The sequence below is a fragment of the Amia ocellicauda genome, chromosome 7 (genome assembly GCF_036373705.1).
Source record: "Amia ocellicauda isolate fAmiCal2 chromosome 7, fAmiCal2.hap1, whole genome shotgun sequence".
Classification (NCBI taxonomy): Eukaryota; Metazoa; Chordata; class Actinopteri; order Amiiformes; family Amiidae; genus Amia; species Amia ocellicauda.
The window spans coordinates 32881791-32898748 of NC_089856.1; the positions used below are offsets into that span (position 1 = coordinate 32881791).

The 16958-nt window shown below is 40.0% G+C and overlaps 1 protein-coding gene across 2 annotated transcripts in view; it reads right to left on the bottom strand.

Moving 5' to 3' along the window:
* Nucleotides 1–16571, bottom strand: part of LOC136753282 (mucin-2-like) — a 45203-nt gene extending 28632 nt beyond the window's left edge. For both annotated transcript variants that reach the window (XR_010817414.1, XM_066709250.1), the window contains exon 1: nt 16427–16571. Coding sequence is in view for 1 of the 2 variants with exons in the window: in XM_066709250.1 (XP_066565347.1) it covers nt 16427–16547 (121 nt within the window). In the remaining variant the exon portion in view is untranslated. The remainder of the gene's footprint in view (nt 1–16426) is intronic.
* Nucleotides 16572–16958: the final 387 nt, after the last annotated feature.

Consider the following 16958-nt stretch of genomic DNA (forward strand, 5'->3'; position numbering starts at 1 on the left):
ATCTTTCTTTTTAATAAATTTGAGAATTTATATCTTTGGAATTGGTGTCTGCGTCCAATTATTGCAGAATTTGAGTTCTACAAGATTCTAGGATTCTTGATAAGGTGATACTTAAATTCACTTCTTTAACTGAAATGTATAAGTGTACCTTATGCTACAGCGTGACTGGCACTTAGAAACGAGAACACTGCAAAAGACACTGAAAGCCATGTGTTTTCATGCATGCCTGATAATATTGTTTGGTGTTATAGTTGCATGCAGCCTCTCTATAAAGAACTGAAGTTAAAATACCCTTTTATTAAATTTATAGAGGGGTTGCCTGAAACATTTAATGACGATGAATTACTACCATGTAATAAAGTAAACATGTTGATCATTGATGTTCTTATGGAAAAAGCATGTGAAACTGATGAGATTGAAAAAGCCTTCACTAAATACGTGCACCACAGAAACCTCAGTATTTTATATATTGTACAGAATATATATATATATGTTTTGTCAGGGATGGAAAAGTAGAAGTATTACTTTAAACACCAAATACATGGTCCTTTTCAAAAACCCGGGAGATAAATTACAGATTACAACGTTTGACAGATGTATCCAGGCAAATCTCAATATTTTTTGGAAGCTTTTGAAGATGCCAAATACCCCTGATGAATACCGTTTAAGGATGGGTCTTTTCCCCCCTGATACCCCGGTGGTTTATGTATATAAAAAACAAAGAAAGTAAAAGCTGATGGCTTTCCAACTTTGAGCGCATTTGCTGTCTGTGACTCTGGCTGTCAGTATGTCACCGCGCATGAAGAGAAGCCTCGCTCTCTTGCAGCTGCTGGTTAAAGCCACCCCACAGCAGAGGAAGGCCATTCTGTGCGCGGCGGGGAGTGACCTGGTGCAGGCTGTGTCTGAAATCGCTCTAAATACACTGAAAGGCAACATCCGCTTGAGCGCTACACAATTTCGGAAACTCAAGAAAAGTGGCAACATTATAAAAACTCTTAGTAAAAAGACTGTGTCTGTTATGAGAAAGATAAATCTATTGAATCAGTCTGGGGGGTTTATCGGTAAATTGCTAAGTATTGCCCTACCCCTCATTATCGGCTTACTGACCAGATGAAAATGCAATTCACTGAGAAAATGTATCTGTTTCCCAGAAACAGATGGAACAAATTAAAGAGGACTTTCCAGTTGAACACGACATCAGAAAAATAGCCACGTATAAATTGGATGGGGAAATTAAAGATATTCTGCAGAACTCTCAATTGGGTGAATATGACAAAGCAAAATGCTAAAAGTGCGGCAGGCAGAATCTGAAAAAGCCACTTTGACATTGCAGATGCCTGATGCCGATACCCCGAACGAAAAACCACACACAGCCTGTTTTCGATGATATTTTAGAAGCTATACTGCAGAGGCAAAAGAAAAATGCAGAAATATTACTTAAGACAATGGTATCCAACAATTCTATAGCTTCCTGGAAGGAGAATGGGAAATTTGTGTACAAAGGGGGCCCTGTTCACGGGTCTCATGTGATCGATCTGATTAGGGCTGTCACACAGCCGCATATGCTTGCTGCAGGGAGGGCCCCAAAAGGCTGGGGCAGTTTTATGACTGCGATGGCGGAGATTAACATCCCCGGTTCGGTACTGTCAAACAGAATTAACAGGGAGGTGATGGAGAAACTGAAAATGACGCCTACTAGAGTTCTATGTCTATACAGAGAAATCCTATTTCTCCTGAACCAGACTTTGATATTTTGATGGCTGCCCTTCCCGAAACACCACAAAGAAACCAGCCTGCTAAGAGGCGCAGGCTGTTTGGAAAATTACCATGGCTGTCTCTGTAAAGCAGGTCCTCATGGTTTTATTTATTGTATTATTATTTTGGTGGGCGTTTGTTTATATATAGGCTATAGAGATACATAAATTGTTGTTATCTGTAAAATGTTTAATCCTTGTGCGATTCTGTTAATAAAAAATGTTTTATCATTATTATTATTGTGTTTGCATGCCAAAGAACATTGTCAGTGTTGTTTAACTGTTTTTTGTTTATTTGTTTTTTGTGATAAGTGTACTGAATTAATTTTTTTAACACGTGATAAACAACGGTGTTTGAATGTATGAATTTATTAACTACATATAAACATAATTAATGTGTATATAATATTTTATTAACAGGTTAATAGGCGTTACATATATGAGAATTTCAAATGTCATTAAGCTTAAACACACACACACGCACGCACACACACACACAGACAAGCAGTATTCTATCATTCCTCTGCGTCTATAGCGTTATTCATACACTATTCTAACATTGCTAATTTCTGTTCATGACTGATTTAGCAATTATGACAGATCCTAAAATCATGCATTCGGTTACACATCTGACAATTCTCATTTACATGAAGCTTAAACAAATACCTAGGTCTTGGTCTCCTGTTATAACTTTTCACAAACTGCATTACCATGTTGTCATTACTAATTAAATCTTCAGAATACAAATCCAATATCTGATTATAAGCTAAACCTTTACAACGCTGTTGTAAAAAATACACACAGTGGTTTCCACATGTTGTGGATAAAGCATCCTGCAACTGTTGGGAGTTATACACTGTTAACACTGCATTTGTGTTTAAAAAACGCGTGATTGATTTAGGGAAAAAAGGAGCATTATGGGGGAATCCATAAGAATCAAAGAATTCAGCCTTCCCATCTCCTCCTAGATAGATAGCGAGCCATTGCTCTCCGGGTAAGTCAAGGCCGGCCTCCTATTGTGGACTCCTGACCGTTTGGGGAGCTTATCAGATGGAAATACCCCCTGAAAATAGTCTCTTGTGTAACTGTCCTTAGTCATGATGGACCTAATCTGTTGCGTATTCATGACCAGCTTAGTGAAAGCCACAAGGCAATAGTTTTTCAACTGTAGTCGTAAAGGACTTGGCGTCTCATGTTAATTTCAACATTGTTGTCAAAAACAGCACACTATCATGTTCACGGTGGTTGGTAATGGATGGGCAAAAGAAATTTCAGCTCTCAGGTTCCCTGTTTTTATGATCGAATAGTGGCCGGTGCACTCTTGATCTGGGCTGCGGTTGAATGCAAACAGTGTGTAACCTCCGGCAAACTCCTTATGGTCCACTATGAGCGGCTTGTCTCTTAAATGTTTTCCAGCTGTTTCCACCAGGTTAAAGTACTCCCGGACACAGTTATCATTTCCGAAATCTGGTTGCAGCGGTTTAGAGGGGATCTGTTCCCCATCGGCATACAGGTCCAGGAAATTAATATCACAATGTTTAAAATTGAAAGGGTTTTGTGTAATGTCACCACTGAAGCGGGATTGTCCACAAAACCAATTACTATTATTTTAGGCAATTGGCCCAGAAACAAATTTTCCTGGTTGCACACATGACTTCCTTTGGCCATACTGAACACTTTCATCTGAACCCGATCTACAGGGTATTTTTGCATTAGCCACCTGCAGCGCATTAGCGTGCCCCAGCCTGACAGCGGGGGCCACCCGGACCCTCTTCACAAACAGAGCTGCGGAGAGATTCGACAGTTTAAAATCCTCAGCGTTGTTCATATGACAGAACGCTTCTGTGTTATGGGTGAGTTTAATTTTTATATCAACACCGTTTATCATTAATTTGTCTTGAAAAAACAGGTCTGCATGAATACACCCCAACAATTCCAGTGTTCGGCTTCCTGCTGAATAGGCCGCTCAATTTTTGAACCCCAGGTTTGCCCCATTCAGTGCAGTCACTTCATACTGGCGGGCTGTGTCCTTCACAAAAAGGCCTGCAGAGTATTTTGTGTTCAGGGTGCTTTCACTGTAGTTGAGAATGGATTCTATTATAGCCCTGTACGGATAACAGTTGTTGCTCTGGCTAATAAGTCTGTCGCCGATTGTGTTGTCGACCTGGCTGAAAAGTGAGGCCACAGGGTAATTTACCATGCCCACCCGATCATCTTGGGCCAGATCAGTGCCATTGTGCTTAGTAATTTTACAAGTCAAATAGATCACAGTGTTGTTCAGATCTAGATAGTCTTCGCCATTTCCAGTGATGTAGAATTTCAGTGGGGAGTTGTCAGAGAGCGCTGTGAGGAGCAGCACCTCCACATAGAAACTCTTCTCAATGCTGGTCTGTGTGGGCGCCAGCTGGAAATGGTCCAGTTCAGATTTGGTGCACTCCTCAGAACTGCAGTGAACGAAAGCCATGTTTAAAATATATCCCTGCAATGTTGTTGCCTGGAACTCCTCTTCTTACCATCCCCGTTTCTTTTATGATTGTGTTTCTTCTGAACAGCCCTTCTTTTAACAGGTGCCGGGGGCCCTGTGAGCCTCAGTAGTGTCGTTCTTTTCCTTTTAATGCCTCTCCTGATATACATTAGTCCCAAATCCTCCTGTTTCGGAGCATTTATTCTACTGTAACCTGTCCGACCACATCTTTAGCTATGTTTGTGGCCGCCGATCTGACGTGTGGTTTGACAATTTCTAATCTAATAGCTTTTCTGAAAAATGATCTAAATATACCAACTACCCCCGCACCATATTGTACCGGCATCCCGGCAAAACCGGGGAGGCCTTTACCCGCCTGATACTTGAACTAGTAGTTCCTATACATGTGCGGGTCTCCATACTTCATAACAATCAAAGATTTAAAAGTGGTTGTATTTAACAGTTCGGAAATGTAACTTCACTATCACCTTGCCGTATGCGAATGTGACATGTTCGTTCTGATCAGTCTTTATTTCAATGCTGATGGTGTCGAATTGATCCATGCTCAGGGGGACATAGAGGGGCTTATCATATGACAGCGTAACAAACTTGCCTTCCTCCCCTTTTTTAGGCACACAATGCAGAAGTGGGGCATATGTATCACCCACTAGTTGGTGTTCAATTATATCGGTATAAACATACATGCAGGATGGGGCAATTTATTTCCCCCTTCTCAGGAATGAACCCCAATACGTGTGCTAGTTGGCCACTGTTAAAAAAAGTCAAATCCCCGAAAAGCCTCACGCTTCTACTAATATAATTGTATTGAAAGTATACCTTGGGTGATGTGGGGACTGCCTTGACAGCATTATTCTTGGCTGTTAACAATACATGTTTTTATAGTAGCCTTGTGATATTTCATAATACCAGTTTGTATCAGTTGTCTCAGAATGCAATTCGAAGCTCTCTTTCCTGTCAAACGTATTGATGGTCATGGGGTAGTGCACCATCCCTACCTCCCATTTACCTGATAGATCGACGGATTTGGGCTAGATGATCAGTGAAGTTGGAGCTCTTGCTGTTAGGAAATAGTGTCTCTGAGGCATTACTGGTTAAAGTCAGGTAAAATCCGTTTTCACTCATTTTTTTGAACCTCTCACAACCTATGCTATTTCTTTCACCTCTGAAGCTTTGATCCAACTATTAAATTTAACTCCCCAACCCAGCCATTTGACTAAAAATTGTTTATTCCGGCCACGGCCTCTGGAGTCTAAAATTGTCTGTATACGATAGACTCTGTCACCATTTGGGTTTATCTTTTGTAACTTTTCTGTGTAAAACTGCCATTTTATGTCATCACCAGCATAATCTTTTAGTTTGTAAATAGGCCTTAATCCAGGCACACATTATTTGACTATGAATATTTCATCTGTGAATGTCTGCTCATACTGTACCCCTTTTCAAATTTCCCTTTTATTTTCAACACCCTCACATGATCACCTTCTTTAAACTTACATTTTGAAGGTTTGCTTTTTACAAATGACCCATACACATTCTTCCACACTGTAGCGTAAGGTACACTTATACATTTCAGTTAAAGAAGTGAATTTAAGTATCACCTTATCAAGAATCCTAGAATCTTGTAGAACTCAATTTCTGTAATATTTGGATGCAGACACCAATTCCAAAGATATACATTCTCAAATGTATTAAAAACAAACTTAAAATGTAGCACTACACTAGTTATACAAAAAGGGAAAAACTAATTAAAATTCACTCGAGATCAACAAATCAAAAACAAATCACTTCCGTGACCAAATCAAAGAACATGGAATCACATATGATAACACACAAATCGTTAAACAAAATTATAAACACATTGACTACAATACCAGTTAGTAAGAGGAAGGTGAGTCTCTCATTAGTATTATTAGTCGGACATCAAATAACTATGCAGGTTAGTATTTATGTCAAATAACTTCTCGTTATATATATCAGTATCATTTACGTTTGGGTGCCACAATTCCCCTTAACTGATTATTATTCAATGAATAAGGATAGGCAGGGCCACCTATAATCTAGTATCTATTAACGTGTGTCAATTTCAGACTAAAACAGTTAAACAGGAATGAGAAGATATTTCTCTGCGTTGACAGGTTTTATTTCTAAAATTGTCAAACAAAACAGTTTAATGCAGCACTCATTTATATCTAAGAAAATACTAAATGATATTACACATTCTAAAGTTTATGACTCACAGAATAACATTTCTAATTGATTTCTCAAATGTCATGAATGATAAACTCCAACTGTAAAACTTATCTGAACTTCATCGCAGAGAGGCCTCTCTGCCTTCGGAATCAGATAAAGACACACGGCATGAGGTTCCACAGGGTGGGACAAGGCAGTCCGGTTTGGCTTTGTCCAATAACTTCCTGAGTCGATGCTCCTGGAAGTTGGGGTTTCGTGAAAGTAGAGTCTTTTCCAAACAGATTTTCCACTGGTTTGAAGGCTCCAAGGTTGTGCACAGGATATCTTCTTTGCAAGCAGGGTATTCCACCATAGTTACTTGAAGACAGAGTCTTTGAGGAAAGCAGGGCCCTGTTAGTTTCTGAGGGTCAAGTTTCTTAAGACTCAATAGCAATTTAAATGACTGAACTCTTCTGTATTACAGTCGACAGTCGTCAATTGTCCAGCTGTATACACTCCACTGATCAGGTGGGCACAGGCAGGCGCAGGTTCTAAAGTTCTTTACTTAATAAAGTTCTTTAAAGAATTATTTAAATTCTCAATCTCCTTCTCCCAGTTAACTCTTCTGTTGCCAGCAAAGACTTTAGTTAGTTTCCGGTTCTGGTTCTGGCAACAGAGCTACATGTTGAGTTGTGGCAGCGAGATACCGGCGAGTTTTGTTCTCAATTTAACATTTTTTGCTTTCAAGTTTTTTTGTTTGTTTTCAATACATTTTTTTGTTTACAATTCTATACATTTTGCATTCGATTTTTTTATTTTTGATCTCAACATCAATTTTTTCTCAAGTTTTTTTTGTTTACTATATATATATATATATATATATATATATATGTTTTTTTTATTATTATTATTATTTTTTTTATTTATGCGATACTTATGGCGCTAATTTGAGCCCATACTGCAGAGTACCCTCATAAACATTGTAACATCATGGGGGGATGGCACAGTGCTGGGCACTTATAATAGGCAGGGTCGGGGAAACAGACACAGAAACAGGGGTTATGGTACAAAGGAGATGTATTTATATTGCAGAAGTGAAGGAAACAAATTACAACCAAACAATAATCTAGCTCTTCTTGTAGCCTAGATATACAGAGAAGCAGATCCATCTCTACACATGGATATTAACAAAATAGACAGACAGACAAAGACAGCAAACACTCAGACTCACAACCCAAAAGCAGTCAAAGTCACAGTCTGTGAGCAATAGTGTATTACCAGGTCCTCTTCAAATTCAGTTTGTGTAATCTTGCTCTTCCACCAGCTCCTACTCCCCAGCTTCCCCAGTTTGAATTTACAATGCCTCAATTTTTGTTTCAGGAAGATTATTTAACGAATGCCTATGTTGATGGGGGTGAAGCTCAGAAATATCATGCTCACGCATGATATTTATATATTTAAGATGCATATTTAAGATGTTTTTTACTGTCTAAAGTAAACCACAGAGAATCTAGTGTAAAATTACACAATTCTACTTCTTGTAGAATAATACATTTGTTTGATTGTCGAGACACTGATCTGTTGTTTTGTCACTGTGTTCTGCAGAAGTGGGTCACAATGCAATGTGAGTTTTAAAACAAAGGCTTTTTTTCCCACAGACCAACAATGTTTTCCATGGACAGGAAGAGAAACATACCTTGTTAAAACCTCTCTTAGCAATGTAACTTTCCTCCAGGGCAATTCTTAAAAATTAAACCCATTGATAGCTCTCTTACGTACTTCATGCTTCTTAGTCCGGGAAAAATACAGGCCCTCAATTGATGGTAGACGACAGCAAATTACCCTCTGTGCTGCCCAAAAAACATGCTGCAGATTGAACAGATACAGACCCAAACCAAACAGTAATAGAATATGTACGGACACTCTCTATTACTAGGGGTAGAACGACTGCTTATGTAGTCGAATAGTTAAGTGTCAAGTAGTCGAACTAGTCGAGATTGTAGCACAAAAATATATGAAAATAAAACACATTATTTCAGTTTATTTTGTATTTCTTTGATGCATGCAGATTAATACTGTTAGATAAAATCTCTTCACCAAAAACGATTACTTCTATTTTGATAATTAAAGCGGAGAAAATTGAATCATTCAGTTTACAAATTAAGTTCCTTTATAAACAACCAGCTGAAGTATTGCATGGACATAGTGAAAAGCAACAAATACAACACGTAACAAGAAAACCAAATGCATTGCAGTTAAACCGCAGTCATTAGAATTATTTAGTCTATGATGATAATTATTTATTCATATTCACATTACTGATTTACAAAAAAAAAAAATAATAATCATTAGTTCAAACAATACACTCATGCGTAGCTCACCATATGGGAAATAATAAAATACATTAAAAAAATATAAGATATTTTTTACTTGGGTAACAAATCAAAGCCTTTTATATAAGAAACACAATATTAGCCTATACTGCTGGAATTGTCATGAACCAAACAAAAACATTAATGCCCTAGTGTAGTTACACTATGTAGTAGCTGGGACCTGTGTGGGGCTTCTGCAGGGTGAGAATGAAGGGAGGGGGCGCAGCCAGACCAGTCACATAGAAGGGGAGGGGGATAGCGACAACACAGAAAAGGAGGAGGGGGCCCGTGCGGCTGTGACAGCAGCAGGTGCAGGCAGAGCAGCGAGTGTAAAAGGCACGTCTGTCTCTGAAGCTGCGTGCCTGGAGGAGGAGACAGAAGGCCTTGGTGAGAGATGGAGTTCCAGAGCCACCGAGCCCCCGGTGTCACTCGCCGGAGTGGAGTGTCACCGGGCGCAGCGGCGGTTACAGCAGCTCTCTGTGTGAGGACGGAATCTGCAGTCTGATCTCACCTGCTGTCGGTTCCCAGACAAACGGGGCATAGGACCACCCCACTCCAAGCAGGCATGGTGCAGTGGCCGCAAGCGGCACAGTGGCGGGGGAGAGAGGAGGAGGGGGGTCTCTCCATCGTCGCCGAGCGCACATGCGTGAACCAGGTAAAGTGCAGTGGGGACACCGGTCAGTGTTTACACCAGGGGACACACAACAACTGGGACACCTCCGTGACAAGTGGAGCGCCTAGCGGGACTGGCTGCTGTAAGTGTCTCCATCTGGGTACATTAGCGGACAAGGGGGCACTGCAACACCAACACTACCGGACAGAACACTGTGGATCTAAACACCGGAGTGTAGGATACAAGCGCCACATAGGCCCGTAGGCTTAACCAGACCGTGGCAGCCACGGGCTGTAGTGTGGGCCCAAGTCTGTAGTGCGGGCCCAAGTCGGTGGAGGAGTCCGTCACTTGGGCGAGATCTCTTACGACAGAACAAGGCTTAGGCCGGACGTCCGGGACTCGGATTTTTCTGCCCTGCTAATGCTCCTACTGTGGAGGAAAAAGCCCCTGTGGACAAAAAACAACCACAACAAGCAGTTGGATAATATAAAGTACTATATAACACGAAATGCTCTATTTGTAACCGAACTGAAACCAAAAGCACAACCGGACCAGATAGAGAGGTACTGTAGCGAGAAAATGATGGTGAACGACATAGTGTAGCCAGCCAACGGAAATACGCAGTTTGTAAAGGGAGTCTTATGCACAAACAAGACTCAGAGAGCTCACGTTCTCGAGTCCAGCGAAGAGGCAAAAGATGGCTAACCTGTGCAGACGTCACCTTTTATACAAACAGGAAGTGGAAGGAACCTGTTTGAGTGACATGCACAGGGGGCAATGGCAGCTTTGATAGAGTGATGTCTCGATCAGGTTCCTACGGAAGTGCGCAGAAACCCCTCCCCCTTGGGATGTGCTTCAAACTTGAAAGATAATATCCAAATCAAAAGATTTCACGAGTTGCTGTTCTACTGCCATTAGCATTAAATGGCTAAGTCTTTCGTCCCCTGTAGTTGTCCTGATGTAAGTTTTCACTCTTTTCAAAACTAAGAATTTTCTGTGGTGACTGACAAGTTAAGGGCAATTCAGATTACCTTCAACACTTCTGGGTAGGCCACAGGTAGTGTCTGCAATGTGTTAAGTATTGTGAGAATGTCACAGTCCTCTGCATCTGATAGTATGAAACGTAAAGTGCCGCACAGTGTGAGGTCACCGATGTGCTATTACCTCGGTAGTTAGGATGAGAAGTTCGAGGTAGATTAAATAAGTGTCCAACAGATAAAAACCAGGGGTGGTGTATTTATTGTCCAGAGGTCAAAGTTCAATAAACAAAGTGGGTAAGCAGGACCAAAAAACAAAAAGGGAGAAAATAAATATAAATAGTTTGCAGGTTAAAACTGAGGGAAAGTGAACCAACAGTTGAAAAAATACACAAAAACAAAAATGGCAAAACCACCAAATAAATTAATGCTACTTCTCTGAATACAGCAAAAGGAGCCAAACAGCGTAAAAACACCACTCCTCACTCTGAGTCCCCCCCCTAACTGAATGGAGAACAGCCTTTTTATACCCTGGGTCTTGGGTTTGGGAAAAAACATCTAAATGGAGACCCAGGTAAGTGAACATTAACTAATATGATTCATAATATCAAATCAATAAGATGGAAAATAAAGCAAATAATAATTACATGGGAAATCAAATATGGAATATATGCTTTCAAGAGACAATCAATAAAGATGCAAGACAATTTCATAGTTATGAAACAAAAGGGAAAGAAAAGAAAAGAGACTGGAGCTTTCCAGGCACCCAAAAGACTTTACACAAGCAGATGCTCAGGCCTAGAGCAACAGTGAGTTAGCCTTACTTGTGTTGAGTTGAAAGTTTGGGGCCTGAAAATGCTCCTGGAAAAAGAATGAATAAATGTACATTTAAACTACTAAATGAAAATGTATTTATACATTTCAAAACAATAACAAACATACATACAGTTTATATGACAGTCTGTATTTAACTATGGATCCTTATAAGTCAACTTGACACTAAGGTAAGGTGGTTTTAGTATGTATTATTGTTATGAATGGTGATGTGACAAAGAAAAAGGCCTTATGGTTTGAGATATTGCTGTCATTGAAATGATTAGTAACTAGACTAGAAGGTGCAATATGGAGGTGATACAGAGCCAAAATGGTGGCAGGGATGAAGGAAGGCTCAGACGACCTCATGTCAAATGTCGTCTTTTTGGTGGCATTTTGTTGCTGGCAAAGTCTATGTGAATGGGTTTATGCCGGCATTTTGAAACCAGCAATTTTCCAGCAAGGGTCCTAGTCTAAATGCCAGCAATGTTTTGGTAACTGTGTGAGTCTGTGTGAGTGGAGAAGGAAAATGATTGCCGGCAAATGACACGTCATATCCTTGTGTTGTCGACGCAGTGCGTCAGCTAACTGATATTACCAATCAGAATACGGGCGCATTTCAGCAACACAACAACCTTAAGCCACCTTTGAACAAGAACTTGTGACCGTAACAAAAAACAGACCGGGTCGTTAGAAATGGCAGAGGTTGAAAATAATGTGCATCCCTTCCTGGTTCTGACTGACCACCAGAACCTTGAGTACATCCAGTCAGCAAGCACCTCAACACCCGCCAGGCGTGCTGGGTGCTCTTCTTCACCGGTTCCACTTCACATTGACCTACTGCCTGGGATCAAAGAATGTCAAGGCGGTTTGACTCCTCTCCTGCTCCTCAGGTAGAAGGTATATCTTCTCTCAAGTCCCAGGTCTCTTGCAGGTTTCCTTCCAGGATTTCTCTGTACTTTGCTTCATCCATTTTGCCCTCTATCTTTACAATGTTTCCAGGCCCTGATGCAGAGAATCATCCCCATAGCATGATGCTGCCACCACCATGCTTAATGGTAGGGATGGTGTTCTCAGGCAGACGTGCATTGTTAGGCTTGGGCCAAACGTAGTGCTTAGCATTGAGGCCAAAAAAGCCAAAAAGTATGTCACGCGGTACACCCCCCCTGCTCTCACAGTTTTTAACCGTCACCCACCCCCACTCTTACAGTTTTTAACGCCACCACCCCCACCCCCCACCCCCAGTTTGTGTTCCGGCACCTTCTGATTTACAAATTAAGCACTGGGGGTGAATACTTTTGAGAGCCACTGTGTATATGTATATATATTATCCCCACTTTTGATTTGCCATTGTACATTCAGTCTCAAAATTGTATAAGTAATTTCCCAAATCTTACATAAAACGAATACAGTAAAATATAATTAATCTTCTTATTAAAAAATCTTAATTTTTACTGGCTCCCTATAGCTATAGCTTCTGTTACATTTTCCTTTAAAGATCAGCAGGGTAGCATAATAAAAATACCTTTGGCCTTGCAAGAAGACTGCTGCCTTCACCCGACTTTAGCATGTCATGTTTTATATTAGAAATGACATTACAAATGTTTAATAGAGATCATGTTAAAATACAGATATCCTAATGCTCCCTAAACACAGCAAATTATTTATTTTTGAATGTTTTGTAATGTTAAAGAGGCAAATTATAGTGTTAATTGCCCAGTTACACTCACCTAAAGGATTATTAGGAACACCATACTAATACTGTGTTTGACCCCCTTTCGCCTTCAGAACTGCCTTAATTCTACGTGGCATTGATTCAACAAGGTGCTGAAAGCATTCTTTAGAAATGTTGGCCCATATTGATAGGATAGCATCTTGCAGTTGATGGAGATTTGTGGGATGCACATCCAGGGCACGAAGCTCCCGTTCCACCACATCCCAAAGATGCTCTATTGGGTTGAGATTTGGTGACTGTGGGGGCCAGTTTAGTACAGTGAACTCATTGTCATGTTCAAGAAACCAATTTGAAATGATTCGACCTTTGTGACATGGTGCATTATCCTGCTGGAAGTAGCCATCAGAGGATGGGTACATGGTGGTCATAAAGGGATGGACATGGTCAGAAACAATGCTCAGGTAGGCCGTGGCATTTAAACGATGCCCAATTGGCACTAAGGGGCCTAAAGTGTGCCAAGAAAACATCCCCCACACCATTACACCACCACCACCAGCCTGCACAGTGGTAACAAGGCATGATGGATCCATGTTCTCATTCTGTTTACGCCAAATTCTGACTCTACCATCTGAATGTCTCAACAGAAATCGAGACTCATCAGACCAGGCAACATTTTTCCAGTCTTCAACTGTCCAATTTTGGTGAGCTTGTGCAAATTGTAGCCTCTTTTTCCTATTTGTAGTGGAGATGAGTGGTACCCGGTGGGGTCTTCTGCTGTTGTAGCCCATCCGCCTCAAGGTTGTACGTGTTGTGGCTTCACAAATGCTTTGCTGCATACCTCGGTTGTAACGAGTGGTTATTTCAGTCAAAGTTGCTCTTCTATCAGCTTGAATCAGTCGGCCCATTCTCCTCTGACCTCTAGTATCAACAAGGCATTTTCGCCCACAGGACTGCCACATACTGGATGTTTTTCCCTTTTCACACCATTCTTTGTAAACCCTAGAAATGGTTGTGCGTGAAAATCCCAGTAACTGAGCAGATTGTGAAATACTCAGACGGGCTCGTCTGGCACCAACAACCATGCCACGCTCAAAATTGCTTAAATCACCTTTCTTTCCCATTCAGACATTCAGTTTGGAGTTCAGGAGATTGTCTTGACCAGGACCACACCCCTAAATGCATTGAAGCAACTGCCATGTGATTGGTTGGTTAGATAATTGCATTAATGAGAAATTGAACAGGTGTTCCTAATAATCCTTTAGGTGAGTGTATATTTTAGGTAGGGTATGCAATATTTTCCAGAAACATTTTTTGTTATACTGGATGAGAAAGTCTCTTCACATCTTGATAGCAATCAATAATTTAAGTGGTCTAAATGTAATATATATATATATATATATATATATATATATATATCTTCTGTGGAAGGGACAGGAATAAAAAAGGATCGACCAATCATTGCATTCGGTTCGAATGTAATGATAGGATGTCCTTCCTGTCTGTCAATCTATATTTACATACCGCCGCGCAACTTGTTCGTGCTGACAATCACGCCTCATCAGCGCGGGAACCTTTGACGCTGTACAGAGCGATCGCGAGAATGGAAGGCGAGCCACAGCTACTATTTTTAAAAACATAATAACCGTAAATAAGCTGTTTACGTTCGTTATTATTGTAATGTCTGGCCTATGAATGAGACATGCGGTCATCTGAAACTGTTGCGATCGATTCCACCCACACATCTCTCCTCCTGGCGCTGAGACTCTGCTCTGTGTGTGCGCATGTGTGACAGAGGGGGCGTGGCTTTGGAGACGCCTCTGAAGCGAGGGCAGGCTCTATGCTTTCAAAACAAGCTGCTAACTGCTGGCTTCTCAGGATTGAATACCCTAGCTTTAATTGTTGTGTAGACAGAACTGTTCATGACGAAGCCTATAGGCTAAGCAAGCCAGTTTCAATGTTTTCATGCATAAAAGCCTAGCCTACCTATACTAGAAACAAGGCTAAATAAAAGGTCACAGGCTTCCTGTTGGAATATTTGCCATCTTGCCAAACACATGAGTAAACGTTGAGAAAAAAAGTAACAAAAAATGCAGTGTTTTTAACTTGTGAAATGGTGATGCACGTGTGGTCCGAAACCTTGGCAGAATCAAGTTTGAGGCCAAATACAATTTCCCCAGAGAAGGACAGGGTCAATCCCAAAGACTTGAGTAAATGACATAAAAATTATGGAAACACTGGAAAAACACAGATGGAAACAAATCTGATGGAAAGATTGCTGATGGACGTTTCATGTTTAGCAATAGTGTATTTCAGGTTAATGGAAATGCGGAAAGCAGTTTTTTTTATTTTTTGTTGTTTACTATTATCATTATGCTCTCTATATTGTTGTGGGTCTGTTGTTCACTGTTCAGTATTGTACATCATGTTGTAATCCTAACTTTATAACTTTAAATATAATCAGTATTTGTTAGCTCCATCAGTGAGGTGAAAAAACACTTGGGTAAGATCAGTAAAACAAAGTATTAAACTAGACTTGAGGCACAGCTGAATACTATTAAATCTGAACAAGTTGTCACATGACAGAGTTCTCCGCACATGCAAACCACCCTTTCTGGCATTTTCCTCCAAAAACAGCACAAGAACTGTATGTCGATCTAATTTAAATATTAATTAATTCCATTGCCCTTAATTTGCATGACGTCAGGTCAGCTCATCCTGAGTGCAATAAACTAAAACCATGTTAACCCCGAGAGGGACAGGGTCATTTCATTTTTGACTCGAGCATATTGTCTCAAGTAAGGGTAAAAAAGCCATGTCAACTCTGCGATTGTGACACCATGGGGGGTTCCGGCAATGGCGAGACCTGAATTCCAGTTTCCCACTCCACAATGCAGTAACCTTACTACTTCATTAAAACACAGCCCCTTAGTGAGATTTGAGGGTCGCTATGCTATAAAAGTGCTACCGCAACCACAACCACCTGCCATCATAGATGACAATTCAACAGCACTCCCCCCCACATATTTATCCTCACCATATTTTTGTTAATAGCCTGGAGAAAAAAATTAAGATGGGGGTAGGTAAACATCAGACGGCCACTACATTGAAATAAATTTATTCTGATATCCACATTAAGTCTTAATTTAGTCTTCCATTTAGTCTTAAATCCACATTAATACACATTTAATACATTATGTAAACTTAAAAATGCAATCAAATACCTTGTATTCCACTTGTTAAACTAGGTATTTTATTTTTTAAACAAATAATCACAGAATGCCTTACTAAAAGTATATGTAATGTTGTTTTCTGGCACTGTGGCCATAATGATTGATCAGAACTGAAATTAACAGTGCAAAATTAACAGCGACCACATCTCACATCTCTTTGTATTGGTTATTGCTGAGATTTTGTATCTACTTAGATCTAAGAATCCCTCATAGACACATACATCAGGTCATATTATATAGCCTGTTGTGGCTATTACTCTATATGCTTTGTTTATGCTCCCAGCTGCATTTGTAAACCTGATACATAGAACATATTAATTGTCATAATCCAGTCTTACCTGTTATTGCTGTTCCTTGTCCAAAACACAAACAGAGGTTTAGGAATAAAATTAAATAAAACATTATTGCTTGGCATCTGAAAGACAGCATTACTGCTGTAAAACTGAACATACAGTGCATTTATCATGCTTAAAGGAAGTTCATTTGAACAATTCCTTTGGCTGAATGGGAGGGGATAACCTGTGTTACAGCTGTGATCTAAAAATACTGGATTTCTTTAATATAATTCAATGAGTCGGGTGTGGGTGGTTATTTAAAGGGAACATAATTATACATTTAAAAACTACAGCAACTTTACAATAATGGCTGCAAATTCTGAATTAATACATGGATACTTTTTACTTATTGTGGTATATGTCCTGGGATCTGAGGAATAATGGGGACGACTGAAGAGAAAAACATTCTGATGTAAACTGTTGTTTGATGTATATGTATTATACTTAATTAACCACTCTGCTTTGTATTAATTATGTTATGTAAATATGATTTAAACATTTTACAAGACGCATATCAATACTGTGATTTAGAAAC